A 14,623-nucleotide genomic window follows, 5' to 3' on the forward strand; every position below is an offset into this window, starting at 1 on the left:
AAGTGGATGATATGGACTTGGACAATATGTGGTTCCAATAGGACGGCGCCACACAGGAAATGTCACAATTTATTTGTTTAAAACCAAGTTTAGTGAAATTGTTATCTCACGAAATGGCCCAGGAAATTGGCCGCCCCGGTCGTGCGATTTGACGCCGTTAGAATATTTCTTGTGAGGCTATTTCAAGTCTATGGTCTATGACAACAAACCAGCGACGATTGATGAACTTCGTACGAATATTGAACGTGAAATTGCAGCAGTATCGATCCATTTGTGCTTGAAAACCGTCGAAAATTGGGTTCAGCATCTGGACTTTTGCAAGCGTACCCGTGGTGGTCATGCAAAAGAAATCGAGTTCCATTCATAATGACAACGAAGGTACTTTCACAGGAATAAAGAATTTCATTGATATCCCAAACCGTTTTTGTTTTATTAAAAAAAAAAACTTATTGAAAAACCAGTTTATTTTTAAAAATGCTTCGTATTCTTTAAAAAACCCATTATCTAAAAAGAATTTTTAAAAATTAACCTTTTTTTAAAAGGAAACATTTTTCTAGAAATAATGCTCATTTCAACAGCTAAGGACGATTTCGTTTTACAACAAATGGAGAGTTGTATAAGTTTTGGCAGCTTTTTATATAATACATATATAAGTTTTAACACTGGATACCAAAGTGGAAACTGCGAATAGAAGTGTTTTTGTAAAATTTTTACATTTTTTAAGGGGTTAGATAGGTTTCCCGGCTTCAAAAAATCGATTTGTTATTTGTCTCATTTAATTCTATGACGTCTCTGGAATATTTTTCTAAGCGCTCAAATTGATACGATATGATAATTTTGGAGATACGCGCTCGAGTCACTTAAAACTTTTTTTTCAAAACTGCATTTTCAAAGTCGATTGTAAAATGTCTCGCCAAGTACTCCATCGATCTTAATGAAATTTTACAAGGGTTACGAAATATACATTATTTACAAGGTCGTGAATAAAGAATTCTTTTTTTCAATTATAACTATAAAAAAAAAATTCACCAGATTTTGAAATTTTTTGTTTGTAAAAACGAATGCCAAAACTACAGTATTCACTTTCTTTACTTTTTTTTCGTCTTTTTTCTTCATATGACCCTGTAAGAAGTTCTGCCGTTGGCGCGGAAGCAGTTTTTTCCAGGGAACTACCAGAACTGACTTCGAAATTTCATAGTTTTGAATATTTTTCTTTAAAATTTATGTAACTCTTTAAGTCAGTACAACAATGTCTTTAAGTCTTGCACAAATTTAAAATTTAAAATCATAATTTATATAAAATATTATTTGAGAAGGGAGAACTGTGTATTAACGTCTACAAAACTAATGGGCGTCACCTTTGTTGCGCCAAACCTCAGCTCGTTGTTATAGCTGTGCTTTTTGCTAAAAACAGAAATTAAATGTAAATGCAACAACAAAGTTATGCAGTTTTATTCAAGAAGGCGAAGGAGTGCGCGAATATCGTTTAAAGTCACATATCAGTTCATTCTCTTGATTCCCTATTTGATTTATGCAAATTCTTGGTGCTATTCACAACGTTCCAAGATTTGGCGTAACAAAGACGGCTAAAATATATAAACAAAATGTTTAAAACTTTTGCAGTTTATTTTAAATTTTATATTTGTGTATGTATGTATATTTTACTTGTCTTTTGGTTATCGATTAAAATACAATATTAAACGTATACTCAATTTTGCTTATATTTAATAGCCTAAAGAGTTTGTATGTATTACTTTCGCATGTTAAAGTCAAATAATTGGAATGTTTACACGAAAACTCTTCAAATAATTATCGGTAATTTATAACATTTGTATGGAGGCATGGTTTACGCGTACAACTGTGCATACAGACTTTGGTATTTTTTAGAAAGAAAAAAATACACACTTAAACAATAACAAACAAATACTACCGAGTACTACCATTACCAAATATGTAAGTATGTATAGTACTTACATAAAAGTGCTAATAATTTCGATTTGTTTTTTGGTTAATTTTGCAAATAAATACTTGATTTTTGTTTTTGTGTATTTAAAAACATTTATGAACTAACATAAAAGCACAATATTTCCACTTTCATTGCCGGCTAAAAAGGTGCGATTCAAGGGTAAAACCGCCAACGATGTGAGCACGCCACGGAATGTTTCTGCGCGTAATTTCGTCACTGTGTGCGTGGCGTGAGAACTGCCAATGTCAGCATAAATACCGATACGATTCCCTGTGGTCGCATAAATCAGCTCAGATTCGATGGTTTGGAGGAAGTGCGCTGGCTCGGCGGGTGGTCTACGAGTACAAAGTAATTAAATGGAATATTGAAAATGCAATAGCAGTGTTAAAACACAAAGAAATACTTACTTGAGCTGATAGTGCAATATGCCATCTGTGGCATTCCAAACCGCTAAGCTGTGGTCCAGTGCTGAGCTGATCAATTGCTGATCGTTAGTTGCCGCTAACTGCAATAAATCGCATTCCATTGGACGCCAAGCGTTCAAAATGCAACCCGTACGCGTATCTAACATCACAATACTACCCGAGGATAGTCCCACGGCTAGCCAATTGCCCGATGGTGCAACCGTTAAACAACGTACTGTCGCATTGCTCTGCGTTGAGGCATTGCTCACACGCCACTCGTTCACATATTGCATGCAACGTGTATCGATTATTTTTACCGAAGATTCAGCGGTGCCGGCCAAAATAAGTGGACTTGGTGAGGGCAGTGCTTTAACAACGGTTATTGGATTGTGTTTGGGCGCATCGAGCACACCCAACGGACGTCCAATGAACGGATCCCAGATATGCACACCGGAATCGCAGGAGACCACAAGGCGGGAGGCTTCGAGGAAAGCCAATGAGTGTATGGATTTTTTGTGTGCTGTATAGGTGAATTGACAAGAGGTCATCTTGCGTCCGTCGCCTTCGCTGCGTAACGACCATAGTTTAACGGTTTTATCCTGAAACAAATTTGCATTCATTTTCCACTTTTCACTCTCCTTTCACCAATGTTTTACATTTAGATTTTTGTTTATATGGTTGTTGATGATGTTTTGTGTGGGAAATGTAGTTTTTGTTAATCAATGTTTTGATGTTTGTTAATGCACTTTAACTTTAAAACGAAAACTTATTAAAAAATTAAATTTTTGAAGTGAATAAACAAAAAATGCATATCCAAGCTTAACGGAAAGCTTAACGTTTTAGTTTCACGGTGAAGTTAATTAAAGATACTGAACTATCTTTTTCAAGAGTTCTACATAACAAAGCGCAGAGGTCGGTCAGTTCAACAGCATCGTGTTTATGACGAGCGTTAAGCTAGCTGTCGAACGCCATTTTTCGGAAAAATATTGTTTTATGAAACCATGAAGGTGGAATAAGGAAGAGTACTCGCTACAGCCGGTTCTAAATAAGCTACGGGAATAGACTCCCATTTTATTCGGCGAAGGGCTGCACTTTCGGAGATCTTACCTCGTTTGAAAAAAAAGGAACACAAATATTCGTCTCTCGGTAAGCAAAATTACATGAATGAAATAACGGATTTTTGTTTGTACTTTCTCCAAGTGTCAAGTTCCACATATTTTGCTCGAATATGCAAGAAATGTCTCACGCGTGATAATTTATCGATATCGCCGGCAAATATAAAAAATTTTTTCAGTTAAGGACAAGGACTACAAGCTCTGTCTCTTATACACATCTAGATGTGTATAAGAGACAGGATTAACACTGTCCCAAATATTTTGTTTTTTCAATAAAAAAAATTATAAAAAAGAGATTTACTATAGAGTACTCCTTTGATCGAGTTTATTTCCCTTTCATGAGGCTTAAATATATTTCGAAAACGTTTCTTAGTAAAAAATTTTCAAATCTTCGCATAYATATCTGAGGATGATTAAAAAAAAGAAAAACTCTCCATTTGTGGAAGACATCAAGACGAACACCATAAAATAAATACAGGTTGCAACCAGAAATTTTGTATAAAATAATTTACGCTTTTCAAATACTTCGTTTTATATACTTTTTTCTTAWAACAAAAAATAATAATAATAACGGGATTGATAATGGAGTGGTAAAAAAATGATAATGAAATGATAAGTGATATAATAATAATAATAATTTATACATGCATCTCACTTACCTTCGACGCCGAAATGAAACTGTTCTCGTTGTCCAAAGCCAAAATTGAACGCACTGAATTTGTGTGTCCTCCGAAAGATTGCATTTTGATTTGTTTTAAATTTAACATGGTATCCTTGTCCGAACGACTAATTTCATGTCGCCAGTAAGCCAACCAATTGCCCTTCAAATGTCGCACTGTTGGTATGTGTTCGAATTTGTAGGCGACCATGTCTAAAACCTCCATGGGACCGACTTCTTGTTGCGATTGATTTGCCGTGCCGCTACTGACCACCTCGAGACGATTACCAATCACGTTTGTACCAAAACTATTGGCCACCAGCAGCTCTGGTTCTGTTAAATTATCACTACTCTTCGATGGGCTGTCAACGGTATCATTGTTCGATTTGCCTTTTGTAATGTGCGATTTATAGTCGGGTTGCTCGAATTCATGGCAAAGTGTCAAGATAAACTCCAAATTACAAATGGTACGTTGCATAATGGCCTCGCCCAAGAAACGCAAGAAGGACAAATAAGAAATGTGTGCAAGCGCCGGACTAAACACATCACGTATCTCCTCACGCTCACGTCTGGAATTTGCGCCATCATCATTTCCAAAGCAATTTATTGGTGGAGATATCGATAGTTGGCTCACATTTTGATTTTCAAATTGCTCACGTATACCAAAAGCCTTGTCGAAAATGAGGAAGTACGGTCTCAGAGTTGGTATGCATAAATGCTCTTTCGACATATCGGGACCGATTCGCACACAGAGCGTATAAACTGCATCCAACCATTTACGTGCCAATACTGAACGGCCCAAATAACCGCTGGGCATGAGCAGCCGCGTAGAGCCCAGTATACGTACAATTGGCAAGAGCATATTTTTGAGTATTGTTTCCTGCAAAGAAAAAATATGTGTGGATGATATTTGATAAAATTTTTTTTATCTTTGAAAATATACTTTTAAGTGTTCCATTATTGTGGCATCCATCAGACAAGGCACCAGATATTTAAGTAATTGTAGTGTGCTTATAATAGCGCCTTCGAGACTGGGTGTTATGCGCTTCGAGCCCAAAGCGATTAGTTCGCTTATATGTGGAAAGTATTGTACGAGTATTACTTCCTCGCCGAACAGTGCTGTGAAATTACGATAAATATATAAAGCAATATGAACCCATTGTAGCATTAGTGACTTACCCGCTATAGACATCAGACACTCCAAGACACGCGCTGCGCTGCGATCACCCACAACATGCGCGTCCGACATGGAAAAGTAATTCAAATTTTGCAACTCAGCTTGCTCGTGCGTTTCGGGTAGCAAATTCTCTTGACCAACATAACACAACGACAACATTTTCAGTAGATTACGTGTTATGTAACGCGAAGTTAGCGAGGGTCCCAAACGGTATGCTAGCCACATCAAGCTACCAGCGCTCATTTCGGAGATGCGATTATTTTGTGCCGCTTTAGCTTCAGACATTTTCGAAATTACCGAAGCTTGCAGTGAGTCCAAAGCAACTTGCGCTTGCATTTCACTTTCCTCCTCCGTCTTCATCTCCTTGTTTTCGGCGTGCAGCTGTGTTCTGTCGGCGGCATTTTGTTGCGATTTCAGTTGTTTTTGCTCTTCTTCCACGGCTTGTGTGATTATTTCAAACGAATCGATACTTTTACGTGAGCCGATGTCACAGTCGATGGTGTTTAGTTGATAACTACGCCTTATGGCGCTGGCAGGTATTTCAATTGTAGGCGATTTGGCGCCAAGCTGTGTGGTGGGTGAGTCACTTGCGCATTGACTGTTCAAGGAGACCTTATGGGCGTCCTCCAATGATGCGCTTGACATTTTTGAACCGTAAATAATCTCTGAAATCGCCAATTTCTCTGATGCTGTTTCGCTTTGGTTGTAATCTTCTTTAGCTTCTTCGGCAGGTGTCGGCCGCATGTCAAAAGAGTCGATCGACTTATTCTCACTGGTACCCGAATTTGAGATGTGATCCAAGTTGGCATCATCATCAAAACTGAAAACGTCTTCGACTTCCTGTTTCGAGGCGTTTGTAGCTAGTAGTGTCAAGAAAAAATTGGACAAAATAATTAATTTTCACTTAACTTGACAAATAAAAAAGCTCGATTTGATCGACCTGTTTGTATGGCAGCAATATGCTGGTTCGGGTTCCGACAAATGAGCAATTTATTGAGAAAAGGATGTGTGCGAAAATTCAGATCGATATCTCAAAAACTGAGGGATTAGCTGGCATATATAAAGTAGAGAAGCTTGAGCCAAAGAAAAAACGGAAAATCATATTTGCGGGAAATGCCGAAGAAAATATGGGTCTAAAATCGGTTTCGAACCAGCGAATTTTAAGGCGAAGTTGTTTAGGCATCATAAAAATTCCTTGACCAGAGAATGGAATTTAAATTTAATTTCAGGTCGAATAACTACCCTTCAGATTTTTCTTAACTTGCTCTAACATGGCTAAATCGGCTCAGCTCGTCTCGCTGATCATTTACTATATATATATACTTTATATGGTCATCGACATTTCCCTCTGTTCTCTTATACACTTCGTGGTAAATTTAATATACCCTGTTCAAGGTATAAATATTAAAAAACGCACAGAACATCGATTCGAGTATTCTTGTGTAAATCGAAATAAAAAAGACGACCTTTACGGGTCACAATTAAGATAAGATAAATAGATGATGATTGCACCGCGATCTTAGGTGTTTCCTAAGTCACAACGACCTATCTAGTCCCATCATATTAATAAATTCCAATATACTGCTAGATGCTAGAGAGACGATGTGATCCCTATTTGGAAACATGGATCCAAGAGCATTTATTTTGCGTCTGCCGACTGCCATGGGTTACAATTAAGCACTACATCATGAATGGACTACAAATAAAAAAAAGTTAAACTTACCCGGTACTTTAACATGCAAAGTCGTATCATCCACACTTTTATCCGCGCCCTCCGTTGACATTAACGTCAAAGAAATGTCATCTTCTGTAGAGGCATAATTTAAATTCCGACTCGTACGACGACTACCACCACCTCCATTGTTCGTCGAGCTATGATAATGGAAACCATTACCATCTTCCGGTTCTTTGTAACCGCCAACAGCCTCAATTAGTGGCGCAATAAAATTGTGTAGAAAACATTTCAAACCAAAGCGTACAATCAAATGCAACAAAAAGCTGTGATGGTAAAGCTTAACCGATTTGCGCGATTTAAACGAACTGCTCATGGAAAAGCGCACTTGACCACCGGTTGAACTGCTTGCGTCCGCACTGCGCGTTCGCACCGAAATCATGCCACGTTCAAAACTCTCCACATCGTACAATTTCATTATGGGCAATAACAGGTACTTTTGTGTATTGGCAATGCCGAGCGCTTGTGCCACTGGATCGAATAAATTCCATGCAGTTAATATCGATGTCTGCTCATCTAAAAGCAAATCAATGATGTGCGGCAGTAGTAATTCCACTGGAGAGAATTGCTCATAGCCAATGGGCTCCAACAAATGACTGATGTACGCGCAACATGACATCACTTTGCACTCGGCTATTTTACGTTCGAAAAGCACACGCTGACGATCCATGTCGGTGTATTTGGCACACTCACGACCATTACAATTGAAGTGTGTGCACAATTCAAGCAGCGAGGAATTCAAATCGAATTGATGCAAAGAACGTATAAGCGCATAGGTAGTATAGAAATTACAGGGAAACGGTATCAATTGATTGGCGAATATTGGTTCGAGTAGCTGGGTGGATGTTGGCGCTGGTAGACCCTTGTCGGTGAGCACAACGGCGACTTGCGGTTGCAGCAACAGTGCGACTGTGTAACGTAGACACTTTGGTATATCTTGACGGTGTAAGCTAGCCACAGTGCGACACGCTTGCAGACGTTCCTCTGTGGCGGTGTTCACGCCGTTCATGAGCATTGCGCGCAGACGCGGCATAGCAAAGAGCTCAACAATTAGGCAACCTAACACTTGAAGCTCACGTTCGCGGTTCTCACTGAGCAGCTGTTTCATGGAACGCTTTTTTAGATAGGTTGGGCTTGGCGCCAGTAAACTTTTTGGTTTATGTTTATTTTGTGTTACGGTTGGAATGCTGGCATTCGGATTTTCATCTAGGAAGAGACGATTGGTAAATGAGTTCTCTGAGGAGTGTGCGTCAAATAACATATCACTGTGAATGATCTTTTCCAAAGTGTTCGATGCTGGCTTTTGTTTTGGAAAAGTGCGTGCGAAGAACGTTTCCATTGTTTCAAGAGATTGGAGTAGCGCACATGGATTATAATCTTTTGGCAAGTCAATAAAATTAGTGCTGGGATAGAAATTCGAATTGGACATATCGCTAGCAGTGTTATTAGCACGCAAGGACATACGCGGCGAAGATGAGGAGGCACCTGAACGACGGAGCGAAGTTGTTGCTGCAGTGAGCTCCGTTGGAAAACTGGCTGTTTCGCTAACATTAAGGTTCTCTGTGCTTTTGGCAAGACGTCTTGACTCGTTAGGTCGTAGCGTGGAGCTGCCGGAACGTGGAGATCGCGGCGAAGCAAGCAATTGATTGAGTCGTGGCGGTGTTTTATTGAACCAGGGTGACGGAAAACGTTTGGCGGGATGTGGTGTGGTAAACAGTTGTATAATACCACGTTGGCAGAGCTCTTTATGTTGATCCACCAGACTCAGACATACATTCTTTGATTTGACAGCAGCCTTTCCGGATAATTTGTAACTATAATGATTGTATTAAAAATTAAAACATATTGTATTCAAAAATTTCTAGTCATATGTTACCCAAAATTGAGATCTATCCAGTGTTGTAGCCTCTCACTAACGTACTGTGATTCTAAAGCTTCCCGATGTTTTGCTATGAAATCTTCAGGGCATGAGGCCCATGCGGGCAAATCTAAATCTGGCAAGTCTTCGTGAATGCTCTTAAAAATCATTGGATCGGAGTAGAATTCAGGTATACATTCATCCGGGGTCCACTGTTGCAAGCGCTGTATGGATACGGGATATTCAGCAGGCACCCAAATGGGACGCACGTGCTGGCAAAGCACTTCTTGCGGTGTGCGACGTGCCATATAAACAAAATATGTGATTTCCGAAAGAAAATCCGACACATGATGTGGTGCTTGACCGCTTGCGCCTACTGTCACAGTGCTTCCAACACCATTTGCACCTTGATGGGTGGCATGAGAAAACATTAAATCTAAATGGACATCACCTTTGTTCAGTCGATATTTGCTTTTGGTTAAATCACGCCAATTCAGACCATTGCGTGCTGTAAAATCAGTTACCCATGGCATTATATGATGGTAGGCCGGATTATTAAGTCCACGGCCGGCAGCGTTATTCAATATCGTTAGATAATCAAAATTTGAAAGTTGACCATTGCACCACATCTCACAGTATTCACGCAACGTAAACTGATCCAAATCGTATGCAAACTGTAAATCGAATTTTGTATTACTAGAGCAATCGGCAGTGTCATCCTCGCCATCTTCATCATTTCCACCATAAACATAACTGCCATTTTCATTTTCTTCTAAAAGCACGGAATTGTCGCCATCAGCACCGTGTGCCGTTTCACTAGGTGATGTGGCCCCACGTTCAGCAAGATTTGGTCGCAATATGCAAGACTCTAGTCGTGGTAGTACTTGTATCCAGAGATTTTCGCGCACCATTATATCATGTAGACGTATATCACCCAAAAATAGGCCAGCCGTTTGTAACGCCTTCGAAAGCTGTATAATTTGATAGATAATAAAGAGCGATTTGTTGTAAGATTTACCCAATATCGAGGGCGAATAAGTTATGCAATCGTAGAGACTTGTAACGATGGCGGGTGGATAAAATAATACGCAAAAGTGAGTGGATGTCTCTATGGTGATGAGAGCTGGCATTATATTCGCATGACGATCTGGATGTTTAAAAGTAGAGAAAGTAAATGAATCAGCGTACAAAAGCAATGTACATATATAAATAAATTGATCTTACCAATTGAGTCCTCTCCAACTCCATAACTATTTTCGCACTTTTGATCTTCACTTAATCTGTCAAGCTGGCAATGTATGACAGGACAATGGTATACACGTTGTATCAATTCCTTTAACACGACATCGTAGGAAACAAGTGCGCATGTTGAAGGAGGGCTCAATGTTCTACCGGTTGGTGTCGATGATTTGGCATACTTAACGTTAGCTCCCGGATAACGTTTGTATGCAGCCTCCCATAGATTTTTGAAATTTGTATTGGTTACATAGCACAATGCTTGAGAATATGTGAGCGGATTGCTGCCTTCAGCCTCTACAGCTGTTTCTATGCCTCCATCGCCATATTGCCATTGCAGAGGGAATACTTTTACATTTGGTTTCTTCAAGTAAGTTTGCAATAAAATTCTCGTCCACGGATGATCTAAAGGATCACTTGGATGTGCTCTTCTATCGAGTTTATGCCATACATTAAATGGAGCAATTTTGTGACGCTGTTCTAACGTTTGTAACCATTGCTTATCGCAAATCAATTGATAACGACCAGATACAGGGGTTTCACACAAATGTTGAATGTTTACACCAATTTCATTGCAAATCACATCCATTTTCGTTTTTTAATACCTGCATAAGTATACTCTTCAAAACATAAACATTTCAACGTAGTTGGCTAATTTTTTAGCAGCACTTTCGTAATTACAATTGTGAAGCACAGCTTCAAAGTAAACATGGGTTAAATATAATTATGCCAAACTACTAACACCATTTAACAAACATTTTCACATATTTTATTCATTCGAGATCATTTGCTTGGTTTATTTCTTTTTTAAAGATTATTACTTGAAAACAAAGAAGATTTTGCTACATTCTGCAGTGAGAGGAAATTTTGCGATTTGGTTGAATTACTTTTGATCGCCAAAGTCTTATCGATAACTTTTCGATACGTTTTTAATATAATAATTTCTTATAAAAACAACCATTACACTACTCTACTTGCAAAAATCGTAAATAAATGTTCTTATTCTTTGTTTTGTAAAGAAATATTGTTTATATTTATGTATTTGGCTGTAAAATTAAACACCCGATATATAAACAGGAAATTTTTGTATCGAGCAGCTGATATTCATCTCTATATTAAATCAGCTGCTAGAAAGTAAACAACCACAGGTTGACACAGAATTTACAATATACAAATTTAACCCGTTTTTGAGCAATTAAATAATCCCTTCAATTTTCAATTCAGCATTTAAAAAAATTGGCATTCAAAGTTATCCGTTAATCGTAGAATTTTTACTAAATAAAAAAAAATTGTATTATTTCTGAGAAGAAAGAACCTACTTTATGTAGATAAGCGATAATTACGGAATGACTTGATTTTCTTTTGTGAGCGGATATTCAGAAACGGATTATACACAAAATTCAATTCAGGGGACATAGAAAACAGTTACAGTTTACCCTTCTTTTAGTATTTCAAATTTATTTTATTTTACCGTACAAAAAATTTCCTTGTGGCAGATTTATTGCAAAAATATTTTGCAATAGTTCAAGGCCGGATTTGTTTACATTTTTTGGTTTTTCCTTATCCTTTGTTTTTTGTTATATTTGTGAGTAAAAATATGTTTGCGTATATTAGCCTCAACGAATCCTCGTAAAAGTGTGATAAGAGTTCAAAGACATTAGTATACGAAATAAATCACATATTTAAGTATGATGTACTTATAATAATGTTTAATTCGAAGCAACACAAAAGAAACCCAAGGAAAGGTCAGACGAAATTCTAAACTTCTGCAATACGCGAATGGTGGCCGTTGTATGAATTGTAATCAAGATGTTAAAACACTCAGAGGAGACAAATGGCCCATAAATGCCGACATTCAGGCGACGAAGAGTTGTTTGAGAGAAGTTCGAGTTGCCTGGGAATCTTGCGCAACTTCGTTATGGATATTGTAGCAGGTTAAAATTTTATTTCTATCCAGAATTGACCCCGAAATTCCACATACTATACATACATACATATATGCACTCTTCCGCATGCAATGTGTCCCTGCATGACTCTAACCATGTCTTTGAAAGGCCAATGACTTCCACTTATCATCTAACACCGCTTTCCCTACCCCGAACGTTTGCTGCGCCTGTCTTTGTCTGATTTCGATGACAACTAACTTGAGCCTTGCCACACAAAAAGGGTTCAGACAACTGCTACAATAACTACAACAACAGGGGTGGCGACATCGTCTATCTACCAGAGGAATTAATATTAGGTAACGGCAACTGCTTTTTGAATGCAGGGACAGGAAGTCAGTATCCTGGTTGGGGTAGGTTCCTCTACGACTTTAAATGTGGAGAGACCACATTCTTTGCAAAAAATATCAACAACCCATAGTCTGACGGCTTTACTATACCTATGTATGTATGCATATGACTAGCTGAATTCTACAAGCGACAAGGTCGCTAGACCTTATATTCTGAATTATATTGATACATATATAAATAAATATGTATACACATCTAATTTCTTCAATATATGGATTAATGATTTTAGGCGTACTATATGTACATATGTAATAACTTTTTCATATCAGTTAACAAAATATATACATACATACATGTATGAACGGTTTCCGATCATAAAAAACGTAAAGAAGCATTTTTGTTGTTCCAATATTCTTTAATTCATACCTAATGTATGTATGAAAATAAAATTCGATGGTGTAAGTATATACATATGTATATGCATATATTAACATTAGCTTCTTTATTATAACCGCCATTAATCATTTATATCGCCAATAATAATGACCAAATAAAATCGACTCAATATTTAATTTCGGACTTAAAGATTAGGGTTTACTGCTGAACTTTTCCACTTCAAGTCATATAAATTAATGGCATTCTCTTTCCATGTACATCCATACACACAAACATATTTACCGATTATATTTCAAAATTCTCATTAAAAATATCTTAATCCGAGACCTTAGTAAATGCGTAGATCTCGTCTCAGACTCAGACAATTTTTCTCAAAACCCGCCCTTTTGTCAAAGTTGTTATCGTACGGAGAATATTGTACTTTTAGGTTTCGTGCACAGACATGGTGGGAATCACTGCATTTTCAAAAATTTCATGAAACTTTTGAGTCATGTACAAATATATCCTGAAAATTTCAAAACAACCGATACAGTAGTTTGCTTTTAAAAAATTACAAATCCACGTTTTTTTCAAAGAGCATCCAAATGATGTAAAATTACAGTTTTTAGAACCACAATTATGTAGTCCGAAACGAAGATTCCAACATTTCGAGGAGGTATACTTATAAAGCTCAAATTATATTGCACTTGAAGATCTGAGCCCTTACATACATACTACCATGAGCAAAAAATAGTAGGCCTTTGTTTATAAGTTTAAAATTCTTACATTATTATTCAAAATATATGTATATCGGGGGGGCCCCTTGGCCCAATACAGTTGTGCTTACGTTTTTTTTTAACCTCAAAACGTTGGTTAAGGGGGAAGCTTCCTTTGAAGCTTCAAAATTTTTTTTGCATATATCTCTTTAAAAATATTCTAAGAATATGTCCCAAAAGTTTTAGATGGGAGCTTGAAATATTTTCGAAGCTAGCGTAGCGATGCTCGTTTAATGCCTTCAATTTACTAAAAACGGTTTTACCGGAGCGGGTGGTTTGAGTTTGCTATGTAAATAGCCAGACGTATTTTACGTGGCTTGTCGTCAACGCGTTCTCGAATCTCTTTGAGTAATTTGTATCAATCAAAAATTGAAATTGAAATTTTATTTCACACAAAATTTAACATTTGGAACAGATGTCACTGACAGTTATACCAATCTAGAAAGAAATTTCAAAGTCTTACTCTTTTTTTGCTCACAGCAGTAGATATGTCGAACTCGCTTTATAAAAGCGCTTGCTCTTTCAGTTGTATACTCATGTTACTCACCTCATGTTGAATAAGATTCCATTAAACAGGATGCGGACCCGTCGACGTTAAGGTCAACAATTATAATTTCATCCTATTGTTATTTTCCATTTCAACCTCTATATCGCGCAAAGAAACGTTTCGACGTTGCTGAAACTGATCTGGAAGATGTTGAAATCAATTCGATCTCAAATACTACTCGGAAATCAAACTGGCAAGGTCAAGTGGTTCGATCAAAAAACCGAAATACAGAATGATTTGATTTCATTCAATGTTTTATTACATACATATATCATCAACTTTCCTAACAAAGCTGTTTTACAAAGAAGTTTGTTGAAGTTTCTTTCTGTCGAATAAGTCTTATGCAGAAGTGTAGGATAATTGAGCAAAAAATCTCACTTTCTATCATTACTGACGGTGTACTTTTCATTTATACATATTTCCTCTTTTCAATTTCAATAGTTGTTTTTTTTTTTAATAAATTGTTTTTTGTGTTTACATCTTTATACATATGTATAAGAGTAATACTTAATCGTATAAGCACACTTAATGTCATTAACCTTCAA

The 14,623-nt window shown here is 37.3% G+C and overlaps 1 protein-coding gene across 3 annotated transcripts in view; it reads right to left on the reverse strand.

Annotated features, from left to right (window-relative positions):
- LOC108978613 (WD repeat-containing protein 81) overlaps positions 1 to 11,055 on the reverse strand; it is an 18,241-nt gene extending 7,186 nt beyond the window's left edge. For 2 of the 3 annotated variants that reach the window (XR_001994125.1, XR_001994124.1), the window contains exons 1-6: positions 10,135 to 11,055; positions 8,929 to 10,057; positions 7,044 to 8,866; positions 5,323 to 6,180; positions 5,087 to 5,262; positions 4,145 to 5,023 (exon numbers count right to left, since the gene is read on the reverse strand). Coding sequence is in view for 1 of the 3 variants with exons in the window: in XM_018948987.1 (XP_018804532.1) it covers positions 2,067 to 2,301; positions 2,374 to 2,969; positions 4,145 to 5,023; positions 5,087 to 5,262; positions 5,323 to 6,180; positions 7,044 to 8,866; positions 8,929 to 10,057; positions 10,135 to 10,735 (6,297 nt within the window). In the remaining 2 variants the exon portion in view is untranslated. Of the gene's footprint in view, positions 1 to 1,655; positions 2,302 to 2,373; positions 2,970 to 4,144; positions 5,024 to 5,086; positions 5,263 to 5,322; positions 6,181 to 7,043; positions 8,867 to 8,928; positions 10,058 to 10,134 lie in introns of those variants that run through there. The other variant, XM_018948987.1, reaches the window with a different exon arrangement.
- Positions 11,056 to 14,623: the final 3,568 nt, after the last annotated feature.

The sequence above is a fragment of the Bactrocera latifrons genome, unplaced genomic scaffold (assembly GCF_001853355.1).
Source record: "Bactrocera latifrons isolate USDA-ARS-PBARC rearing strain unplaced genomic scaffold, ASM185335v1 scaffold_124, whole genome shotgun sequence".
In the NCBI taxonomy this organism is placed as follows: domain Eukaryota; kingdom Metazoa; phylum Arthropoda; class Insecta; order Diptera; family Tephritidae; genus Bactrocera; species Bactrocera latifrons.